At 42.8% G+C, this 12,553-nt stretch overlaps 1 protein-coding gene across 1 annotated transcript in view; it reads right to left on the reverse strand.

The window, feature by feature from the left end:
• Positions 1 to 12,553, reverse strand: part of LOC121318594 (uncharacterized protein KIAA0825-like) — a 130,718-nt gene that overhangs the window by 83,830 nt on the left and 34,335 nt on the right. The window contains 1 exon segment of the mRNA XM_041255442.1: positions 991 to 1,256. Within this exon segment, the coding sequence (XP_041111376.1) occupies positions 991 to 1,256 (266 nt within the window).

The following is a 12,553-nucleotide window of genomic DNA, read 5'->3' on the forward strand; positions in this document are numbered from 1 at the left end:
AAAGATCACCTAACAACAACTTGAAGCTGATAAACATCAGCAGACCTCGACAATTAATGCAGGCTGGTGATCCATGACCTCTCCAAATTGAGGGAGTTCCATGCTGACACAATTGTGCCCCCCCCCCCCCCCCCCCACACACACACATACACACACATACACATACACATTTTGTAGATATTTACAGCAGTCACCCTTTACACCTAATTTGATGATTTTTGACTCCAGCTAATAGAAACAGCAATGACGTTTACTAAACTTTCGACAGACCTGTAAATACAACCCAACACATTTTTAAGTACACCTAGTTGTCATAGTACACAATTATATTATTTACAAATATGAAAATTTGCAAGAGAAAAAACACTACATAGGATATGCTAAAGTAACTAGAGCAATCAGGAATTATTGCCAATTGGTATTTGTGGAACCAGTTAATGGTTTACTGATATTTACAATATACATATAAAGCATAATAAATTACATTGGAGTGTGGAGTGAGACACATACATAGAAAGGGCTACTAAACATGTTCAGATACAGCTCTATCTAAATACTGTACATACTGCATTCTGCAAAGTAGAGGAAGAATACCTGTAGATCTGGGCGCCGTAGAAATTTGGCACTAATCTTGATCAGTAAAGAAACAGACATAAGGGATGGATCAGCAAGTTGCTTGCACGAAACAAGTGTCTGCAAAGATGCTAACTGCCAGAAAAAAAGATTGACAAACCCACGGAAAAGTCTTTGAAGGCAGCGTTTAATCGCTTTCCAAAAGCTTTCTATCAACACCTTGGAAGCTGCTGCTGCTGCTGCACTGCACACTTCATGTAAGGATTGTGTAATACCTCGCCTCCTCCTTGTCACCCCACATCTCCATAAACTGTATTGCAGATCAAGGGGGATTACAAATCTGGCTCATGAGCTACTTGCTCTTTAGCATTTGCACCCATTTCACTAAAGTGGAGTGATTCACTTGAACAGACTCACTTGCAGCTAGCATCCTTCAGCCTGGCCTCATATTGGGTCAAACGCTGGAGGACATGGATGGCAGTGGAGAGCAGGGTGTGCAGGTTTTGAAAGGGCGATTTCAAGGGAACCTCCTTACTCCTCTCCTCCAGCCTTGTAAGAACAGCTGCTGTCACTTTGCTGCAGACCTCCACAAAGTTTGCTCTAATTTCCTGCAGAAAGTCCTCTCGGCACACCAGGGCAAGTGGAAGAAACGTGTCGAGTTCTTCCATGATGTCAGTGCAGAACTGGAGGTGGGGGGAGAGAAAAATAAATGTGGCATTAAGTTATTCCAAAAGACCTCTGACAACAAAAAGTGTAATTTATACAAGTCTATGTCACACTGGAAAGAGCCTTGAGGTCAATCTTTCTCTATTATTAAATACTTTGACAGTCAAATTACTGTTTTAGATACAATGGCAACACTCCACATAACTGTAATTATGGTTCTTTAAAAAAAAAAGAGCCATATGGTTTTGTTTATGCGCATTTGGGAACATTTATAGATTTGGATCAGTCTAATACAAAGGTTTAATCCCAATTTGTGTAACTGAAGCAAATGCATCTTAAAACAAATAGCTGTGATTTCAGCTGTGTACCAGGGAATACTAGACCTTACAGTTAGCTAGGAGAGGCTGAGAACAATTAGGCTGAGAGCAGTCTGTCTCCACCTTTGTTCAGAAACAGGAAGGTCCATTTAGTTTCAAGAAATTTTACAGCCATCCCTACTGGAAGCAATAAAAATTGAGTTATACTGATTGATACTTGATGGCGAAGTTGTGTATCTGAGCAGGTGTCTGAGCTCAACATTTCTGAATTCAGAACTGATGCCAGGAAATGATATATGCACTGCACTGCCTTTAGTTAGATTTTGATTTTGGATAAAACTATATATATATATATATATATATATATATATATATATATATATATATATATATATATATATATATATATATATATATTTTATATCACTCTTTCTATCTAGTGTATATAGGTACCTTACAGAAGACATTGGGTCTAAAATGACTTGGAAGCCCTTGTTTTCCCTAGAATATGAACTACACAGGTACAGTACAAACACGGAAACCACCAAAAAACTCCTCAGCAAGACAATGCTGTTAAGCCACCTTCTCTACTTTAGAACTGTACAATGTGCTAGGAACACCAAACCCTATACACATGGGCCACCGGAGACATCAGACAGTCATTACATTTGGTCACTACGATCTTGCGGTGGGTTTGATCTAAACAACTTCCCTGTAATCATGTTGAAAAACAGTAACCAAATATCCAACTCAAGCATATCTTGAAGATCAACTATAGCAACGCAGCTGCCACTATGGGTTTCACAGCTTATAGCTTGTTTTGCTCCTTTAATAAAAAAGCTATTTTCGCCATATGTGGGAGTTGCTACAGCTCCAAAAGATCAAGGTATGTCAAATGTTAATAAATGCATACTGTGTTTAACAATATATTTATAAATCACTATAACTGGATTACGATGCATATGATCAGGACACACACACAAAAAAATCACCTATAACAACTAAAGAAAAGTTACTGAAATTAATCCTTTTGAAACACTTTTTAGTGCAGTGCCCAGAGGATTCCGAAGCAGACGCCAAAAAGGGGGCTGATAGATAGCGTAGCTTAGGAATGAAATGTCTATTTTTATAACATTACAGTAAAATATTTGACAAAAGGTTTTAATAATCATTTCTTGATAAGATAATGGTGCATAACATTTGAGCACATTTCCTATTACCTCGCTGTGACACAGCCGTTGGGCAATCGAGTTACAGAATTAGTATTAAGAAATAACTTACAGTATATAATGTTACATGGCATTCTAAATTTCAGTACCTTTAACATCCTGGCACACAAATAAACACAGTCAAGTAAAGTATTCTGTCTAAATCACATTTTGTAGTAAAAAGCTTAATCAGATCTATGCCCAGCTATAAAGTTTGATTGGAAAAAATACGAAATTACAAAGAGCTAAAAAAACAAAACCTTAGCACACATTTCCCCCCTTTAAATACATGTAATGTATAGGTCTAAGCAACTTTGTGAGCATATGCTGTAGAGCAAAACGAGTACAAAACTTTAAAAAAATGTTTGTATCTGTGTAACAGGGAGAGATCTGTGCTGACTCTGCTGGCGTGTTCACGGGCTGCAGGAAGAGGGCGGCAGTCGTCCAACAACCGCCTGTGAGTCATGGCAGTGACACGGGGAGGTGGGAAAGTGGGTGTGTGGACTTTCCCCCTCTCTGAATGGCTGAGAGGCATGTCTTGGGAGATTGTTAGCCCTATAAATTAACACTCTGTTGTTTCCTCAGATCTGCCCTGTTAAATGCGCCGAGAGCGCGGAAGCGCTGGTCAACGACCGAGAACCAGTGGGAGAGAAAGAAACAGAGGTTCAGAGCGAGACATTGAGGGCGGGGAACCCTTGGGCAGACCCCTGATTAGTATATCAGAGCAGGCTAGTGAGCCGGCAGTGTAGGACGGTGATCCGGGTTGCACAAAGTGTCGGATATTGTTGCAAAGTGCAGCACCTTTTCTTTGTAGTTTTTGTTACTGTTTTATTTTTCATGTTCAATTACCTCAGTCACTTCAGCACACGGGTTTTGTTACTCCTGTGACAGTGGATGGTAAATAAACCCAGGCTCTCCTGGATTCAGGGTGTGGTCAGTCTCTAGTACAGGAGAGCCTAATCTCACCGGGGCATAAATGTATATTGGGACGGGTGCATATTAAATGTATTCATGGGGATGTCCGCTCCTATCCCAAGGTCTATGTGTGTATGACTATTGGCCAGAAGGTGACACAGGTGCAGGTAGGATTATGTCCTCGATTGCTGGTACCAGTAGTTCTGGGACAGGACTGTGAGCAGTTTAAAGATTGGTTGGCTGCTCTGACAGCCCCGTTTCTTTATTGGCTAAGAAAGAGGAAGTAATTTTCCCTTTCGCGATCCAGAATGGTTTTGCCATAAATTTAAACCCCGTAAAACTAAACGGGAGTGCCGGATCGCTAAGAATGAGGGCTGGCAATGGAGGGAGTCGAAGAAGTTTCAGGTGGGGGCGGTTGGTGAAGAGTCCGGGGGGGGAGGTCGCGGAGCCAGCGCAGGGGTCTGGCTCGGCTGCCTCTGCTCAGGACTGACCTGACCCCGAGTTGCAAGCCATGGGAGCTGATTTCTTAGCTCGCTCCCGTGACTTCCGACTCGAGGAAGGGCATGACGATGTGCTGGGCAGGCTCTTTGACCAAGCAGCGGTGGTAAATGGTCGTGTGGTCGAGCCCAGACCCGCCGCCACGTACCCCCACTTTGAAATTGATCGAGACCTACTGTACCGTGATGATAAATTACCCCAGACCGGTGAAGTGCGTCATCAGTTGTTCATTCCTCAGCCCTTTAAGGAGGATTTGTTGCAGCTGGCTCACGCTATTCCCCTGTCTGGTTATTTGGGAAGGGATAAAACTAAACCAAGGCTTGTGTCACAGTTCTTCTGGCTGGGGCTGGATGGTGATGTGAAGCGGTTTTGTGAGCATTGTGGGGAATGTCAGAAGGCCAGCCCTAGAGCCGTTCCACAAGCCCCACTGGTGCCTTTGCCCCTAGTGGGATGGACATAGTTGGGCCACTAGAAAGGAGTGCGGCAGGATACACCCACCTACTTGTCATTCTGGATTACGCTACGCGTTATCCAGAGGCAATTCCCCTCCGATCTATGTCCGCTTAATCTGTTGCCAACAAGCTTGTGAAGGTTTTCTCCCGGGTGGGGATCCCCAAGGAGATACTAACCGATCAAGGCACCAATTTTATGTCCCGGCTAATCCGCGGAACATGTAAGCTTTTGGGAATTAAGACCATTAGGACCTTGGTGTTTCATCCTCAGACTGACGGTTTGGTGGAACGCTTTAATAAGACCCTTAAGAACATGTTACACAGATTTATTCGTAGTGATGTGCGTTACTGGGACCAGCTGATTCCTCCCCTTCTCTTTGCGATCAGAGAGGTTCCCCAGGCTTCTACAGGGTTTTCACCATTCGAGCTGTTGTATGGGCGGAGACCCCGGGGTGTGCTCGATCTGGTCAGAGAGATGTGGGAGGAACAGCAGGACAATTCGACCAATACCATCCGGTATGTGTTGGACCTGCGCAAACGTCTTGAGTCTGTGGGGAAATGCGCATGACAATTTGCAGCAGGCGCAGCACAGACAGGAGACACAATATAACCGAGGAGCCCTGTTGCGCACATTTCAGCCGGGGGATAAGGTACTTCTGTTATTACTCAGTTCTGAGTCGAAACTCTTGGCTAAGTGGCAAGGACCCTTTGAGGTTACACGCCAGGTTGGGAAGGTGGACTATGAGATCTGCCAGCCGGAGCGACGGACAGAGAAACACATTTATCATATCAACCTCTTAAAGCCTTGGTTGCAAGCAGAGGCGTTGTTAGTGGCGCATGCAGATGACGTCACGGACCTGGGACCTGATCTTTCTGTGTTGGCAAGAAAAGGATCGGTACAGATTGCTGAGAATCTGACACTAACACAGAAATGTCACGGTCTGGTAGCGGAGTTTCCTAATGTGTTCTCTCCCGTCCCGGGGCAGACTCGAGTAGCCCATCATCACATTGATATTGAACCGGGGGCGTTAGTTCGCCAGAGGCCGTACCGTATACCTGAGCATAAAAGACAGGTAATAAAAGCGGAAATTGATGAAATGCTGAGACTGGGAGTAATAGAAGAGTCCCAAAGTGACTGGAACAGTCCAATTGTTTTAGTCGATAAGCCAGACAGGTCAACTCGATTTTGCATTGATTTCAGACGAAACAATGAGAAATCAAAATTTGACACTTATCCGATGCCCCGAGTAGATGAGTTGCTGGAGTGTCTAGGCACAGCTCATTTTATGACGACACTGGATTTAATGAAGGGGTACTGGCAGATACCCCTGACCCCAGAATCTAGGGAGAGGACGGCATTTTCGACTCCCTTCGGGTTGTACCAATTCAGGACCATGCCTTGTGGGTTGCACGGAGCCCCCACCACTTTCCAGCAGATGATGGATCGCATCTTGCGGCCCCATCAGCAGTACGCCGCTGCTTACATAGATGACGTGGTTATCCACAGTGAGGATTGGCCGAGTCATCTGTGTAAGGTGGTGGTAGTGCTGCAATCCTTTCTAACCCAAAGTAGTGTGCCATTGGGAAGAGTGAGTCCGAGTATTTGGGGTATCGAGTAGGGGGCGGCCAGCTCAGACCGCTAGTTGCTAAGGTGAAAGCCTTGGCTGACTGGCCGGTTCCTACAACCAAAACCCAGGTGTGCTCTTTCTTGGGACTAGCGGGTTAATATAGAAAGTTCATCCCGAGCTTTGCTACGCTCGCTGCTCCCTTGACAGACCTCACCCGGAAGGCTGCCCCAAATACGGTTCAGTGGACGGAGTCATGCCAGAGGGCTTTTCTCGCCTTGAAGCAGAGGCTGTGTAGTAAGCCAGTGCTATGCAGCCCGGATTTTGGTAAGAGGTTCACCCTGCAGACGGATGCGTCAGAGACAGGTCTAGGGGCAGTGTTGTCTCAGGAGGTTCGGGGAAGCGAGCACCCAGTCCTGTATATCAGCAGGAAGCTCCTTCCCCGTGAGAAAAATTATAGCACCATTGAGAAGGAGTGTCTCGCGGTAAAATGGGCAGTAGAGTCACTCCGGTACTACCTCCTGGGGCGACACTTCACCCTGGTTACAGATCATGCCCCCTTAGCATGGCTTCACCGGATGAAAGATAACAACGCCAGAATCATACGGTGGTACTTGGCCTTGCAGCCCTATGCCTTCAGGGTAGTCCACCGAGCAGGAAAGCTGCATCAAAATGCAGACTTTTTCTCTCGGGAAGGCATGGGGGTGTAAGATTTTCAAATGAACCGGTGGTGTCATTCTGAGGGGAAGGATATGTAACAGGGAGAGATCTGTGCTGACTCTGCTGGCGTGTTCACGGGCTGCAGGAAGAGGGCGGCAGTCGTCCAACAACCGCCTGTGAGTCATGGCAGTGACACGGGAAGGTGGGAAAGTGGGTGTGTGGACTTTACCCCTCTCTGAATGGCTGAGAGGCACGTCTTGGGAGATTGTTAGCCCTATAAATTAACACTCTGTTGTTTCCTCAGATCTGCCCTGTTAAACGCGCCAAGAGTGCGGAAGCGCTGGTCAACGACCGTGAACCAGTGGGAGAGAAAGAAACGGAGGTTCAGAGCGAGACATTGAGGGCGGGGAACCCTTGGGCAGACCCCTGATTAGTATATCAGAGCAGGCTAGTGAGCAGGCAGTGTAGGACGGTGATCCGGGTTGCACAAAGTGTCGGATATCGATGCAAAGTGCAGCATCTTTTCTTTGTAGTTTTTGTTCCCTGTTTCTTTGTGCCTTCTGTTTTGAATTATTGTTTCGAAGCACCTGCAAGGGCGTCGGTATTGTGTACCATCGCTTGGTATGCCCGTGGTTCTGTTTACCATCGTTGGAAAATCAGACCACGGACCCACAGCGCCATCTGCGGGACTAAAGAAAAAAACAGCACCCTGAAATAAAACTGGGCACCAGTGCGGTGTTGCCAAATTCACCTGTCTGTCTCCTGTGTCAGTGAATTACCCACCACCCTTCCACAATCTGCAAAATTATGTATACATTCTGCATTTGCTTATCATACAGTGTAGGTGAAACATGAAATGAAGTACAGATGTCTACCAGTGCTGCCTGCTGGATTTCCATAGGATTACATTCATGGTAGTGCCTGTATAATCTAGGAATGAGCTTTGGATTCCAGCAGGTATCTGGTCCACATTCTGTAACACAATTACACTTTTTCCAAGAGGCACAGTAGAAAGACCACAGGAAATGACTATAATCATAACAAATCAGTTACAACAAATGAAATGCTTCAATATACAGCATGCTGTGGGCTATATATTTTGTTTGATTCAAGTGTTTTGGGACTTATTATAGACCCCCTATTAGCCAAATTGTTACAGGAGCTCTTAAAATAAACAATTCCCCTGGGCCGGATGAGGTCCTCCCAATAGTACTCAAAGAAATGAAAGAAGTTATTTACAAACCGCCAACCAAGATCATGCAACAGTTTCTTGACACAAGGGTTGTACCGACAGACTGGAAAATTGCAAACGTAGTACAGATCCATAAAAAGGGAAACAAAACTGAACCAGGTAACTACAGACCAGTAAGCCTGACTTCTATTATATGCAAACTTATGGAAACTATAATAAGATCCAAAATGGAAAATTACCTATATGGCAACAGGGTCCTGGGAGACAGTCAACATGGTTTTAGGAAAGGGAGATCGTGTCTAACTAACCTGCTTGATTTTTTTTTGAGGATGCAACATCGATAATGGATAATTGCAAAGCATATGACATGGTTTATTTAGATTTCCAGAAAGCTTTTGACAAAGTCCAACATAAAAGATTAATTCTCAAACTGAACGCAGTTGGGATTCAAGGAAACACATGTACATGAATTAGGGAGTGGTTAACATGTAGAAAACAGAAAGTACTGATTAGAGGAGAAACCTCAGAATGGAGTGTGGTAACCAGTGGAGTACCCCAGGGATCAGTATTAGGTCCTCTGCTATTCCTAATCTACATTAATGATTTAGATTCTGGTATAATAAGCAAACTTGTTAAATTTGCAGACAACACAAAAATAGGAGGCGTGGCAACACTGTTGCAGCAGCAAAGGTCATTCAAAATGATCTAGACAAGATTCAGAACTGGGCAGACACGTGGCAAATGACATATAATAGAGAAACGTGTAAGGTACTGCACACAGGAAATACAAATATGCATTATAAATATCATATGGGAGTGTGAAAAAGTGCCTGCCCCTGTGTATATTATCTGTTATGTGTTGTGTGTTTAATGTTGGTGTATAGTCATTGGTACACGGGATAGAAACGGGTCTGTGTAACACTAGTGTTTAAAATGTATATTTGTATTTAGTCACGAGGATTGCACAGCACTTCACGTGCAAGTAAAAAGTAATATGTGAGCACGGAGAATTGCACTTTATTAATTCACGTGCAGTTGTACCGAGACTCCAATTGAATGATTAGCAGTCGAATCTTGTACAGCTGCAAAAAAAACAGCATGTTTTCACCCACTCGGGGGTTGGGTGTTCTGTGAGTGGAGAACGGGAGAGAGAGGAGAAATTATTTACAATTGCTATTGTGTGCTGGTGGGACCAGCATGATACTTGTTAATTTATCAACTCACCGTGTTTGTCAGTGTGTCTGACTGTTTTGTTAGGTATAGTCCATTTTTGTTTTTCTCTTTTTTTGGCATAGAGTGCCGTGTCCTGTTTTTCTGTCTGTTTAAACTATTTTATTTTACAATAAACCGGAGCAAGCAAGCGCCATCATCATTTCAATGCATCCGTCCTGTCTGTGTATTTCATTCCTTCCTGGTTCTGACGCCGCCCACTTTGGCCGTCTCTGTGACAGGGATATACTGAAATTAAAGAAGGACTCTATGAAAAAGACCTAGGAGTTTTTGTTGACTCAGAAATGTCTTCATCTAGACAATGTGGGGAAGCTATAAAAAAGGCTAACAAGATGTTCGGATATATTGTGAAAAGTGTTGAATTTAAATCAAGGGAAGTAATGTTAAAACTGTACAATGCATTAGTAAGACCTCATCTTCAATATTGTGTTCAGTTCTGGTCACCTCGCTACAAAAAGGATATTGCTGCTCTAGAAAGAGTGCAATGAAGAGCGACCAGAATTATTCCGGGTTTAAAAGGCACGTCATATGCAGACAGGCTGAAAGAATTGAATCTATTCGGTCTTGAACAAAGAAGACTACGCGGCGACCTAATTCAAGCATTCAAAATTCTAAAAGGTATTGCCAATGTCGACCCAAGGGACTTTTTCGACCTGAAAAAAAAAACAAGGACCAGATGTCACAAATGGAGATTAGACAAAGGGGCATTCAGAACAGAAAATAGGAGGCACTTTTTTACACAAAGAATCGTGAGGGTCTGGAATCAACTCCCCAGTAATGTTGTTGAAGCCAACACCCTGGGATCCTTCAAGAAGCTGCTTGATGAGATTCTGGGATCAATAAGCTACTAACAACCAAACGAGCAAGATGGGCCGAATGGCCTCCTCTAGTTTGTAAACTTTCTTATGTTCTTATGTCTGTAGAACTGAATGACACAAGTTTTGGTTGCTTTAATTGCCGTCTGTCTATTGGTGTAATGCGTCCTGTGTCCTGAAGAAACAAAGACAGTCTCTGGAAAACTGGTATGGTGGTAATAATAATAATAATAATAATAATAATCTTTATTTTTATATAGCACTGTGGCAGAGCACATCTCTGCCCTTTAGAAATTGGCAGGGATGGGGTTAAATTCCCCTACCTGCCTGGGTTCATTGTGTTCAGGTGGCTGGGGTTGATTAGATGATTAGTTTAATTAACGATCAGCGCCCAGCCACCTGACGTAAAAGGAAGCCTCTGCTTCTCATTTAAGAAGGAAGCTGAGGAAGCAGGTTGGTGTTTTGTTGGTTGTGATGTTTCAATTTTCTAAATCCAGTGAAGGCATTACCCAGCCTGGAAACCTTTATTTTGTACATTTTGCTTTTTTTGTCTTTCTTTTTGTGTTTCAGTCCCTTTGTTTTGGCACTTGTGCCCTTTGATTTTTGTGTTTATAATAGAACAGTTATTTTTTTGAATTCCAGACTGTCTCTGGGCCTCTATCCACTCACCAGTCTACCACAAGCACCTTTCATAGTGGACCACCATCACAAAGCGCTTTACAAGATATGAGACTACACAAAGGAACATACATTTTCATGGTACATAAAGAGCAAGTCTAAGATATTCAATGAGGACATAAACACAAGGATAGCTGTCTTATTAACATGTATTATATTCTACTGCTTTCACATGTACAGTGGTTTGCAGAAGTATTTACCTCACTGCAAAGTTTTCTTATTTTGTTGACACCTAAGCGTACTCCACAGCGCTTTCAAATTAGACTTTATATATAGAATCTACACAAACTACTCTACATTGATAAAGTTATAAAATGCATATAGAATATAAATAAGTAAGATTTAAAGAGAAAAATAGATTAATCTCAGTTGCATAAGTATTCAACCACTTTGCTCAGGTGCGAATGATTAGTTTGAAAGGTCACAAAATTAGTGAAATGATTTCAGCCTGTGTGTATTCAAAGTGATTTAACTTGTAGATAATTTCCCTCAGGTCTATAAAGACTTTTAAGATGCAACTCATATAGTGATCCAACAAAGCAACCATGAAGACCAAGGAGCTTTCAAAATGGTAGAGAAGCACAGAGCAGGAGAAGGGTATAAGAAAATTTCAAAGGCGTTGATTATCCCTCTTAGCACAGTGAAGTTCATTATTAAGAAGTGGAAGATGCATCATACCACCCAGACACTACCTAGATCAGGTCACCCTCCAAAACTGCGCAGCCGGGCAAGCAGGAAACTGGTTCGGGATGCAGCTCTGAAGCCAACAATAACCTTGAGAGATCTGCAAAGTTCTGTCTCTGAGATGGGAGTGTTCATACATCAACAATAAGCCAGTCCCTACACAAGCTGGCCTGTATGGACAGGAGGCAAGAAAGAAGCCATTACTCAAAAAGCCTCAACTTAAAGCACGTATGGAGTTTGTAAAAAAAGCATGTAGATGATACTACAGACATGTGGAAAAAGGTTTTGTGATCAGACGAGACAAAAATTTTACTTTTCAGTCTAAATTCAAAGCGTTACGTCTGGCGCAAGTCGAACACTGCACATCACCCAGTCAACACCATCCCAACTGTCAAGCATGGTGGTGGCAGAATCATGTTATGGGGATGTTTCTCTTCAGAAGGGACTGGGAAGTTTGTCAGGCTAGAGGAGCGAATGGATGGTGTAAATTTCAGGCGAATCCTCGAGGAAAAACTGTTTGAGTCAGCCAAGACTCTGAAACTGGGGAGGAAATTCACATTCACAAGTACAATGACCCGAAGCACAAAGCCAAAGCCACACTGGAGTGGCTGAACAAGAAGAGAATTAATGTTCTTGAATGGCCCAGTCAAAGTTCTGATTTGAATTCAATCGAAACTTTATTTATTTATAATATTGAAGTCTGTATTCAACACTATTCCATCATTCAAGTTTACACTTTATTAATATAATGTAATACTGGCAAAATTGTTGTGTAAAATACATGTACAGTACTTCCCCACTTCTGCAGGATGCCTACAGGTAATTAGGAAAGTTTACCTATTACAGTATGTGGCTTTCTTCACAAAAATAAAAATATAATCTGTTGAAGGTGTTTTCAGAAGACAGAAGAATAATTGCCTTTATCAGAATAGGCCAAGCCTTATTAGATTTGTGCTGAAACAGTAAAACCTGTGAGACACCTATTTGTTTTATATCTAATAAGAATAATTATATATTCAATATTATAGTAAGCAATGAAACCACTAAAGATGCTGATATAAGTCTAATTGCAGTAAAGTGATTATTAGATTTTTTTCAGT

The sequence above is a fragment of the Polyodon spathula genome, chromosome 1 (genome assembly GCF_017654505.1).
Source record: "Polyodon spathula isolate WHYD16114869_AA chromosome 1, ASM1765450v1, whole genome shotgun sequence".
NCBI classification, from domain to species: Eukaryota; Metazoa; Chordata; class Actinopteri; order Acipenseriformes; family Polyodontidae; genus Polyodon; species Polyodon spathula.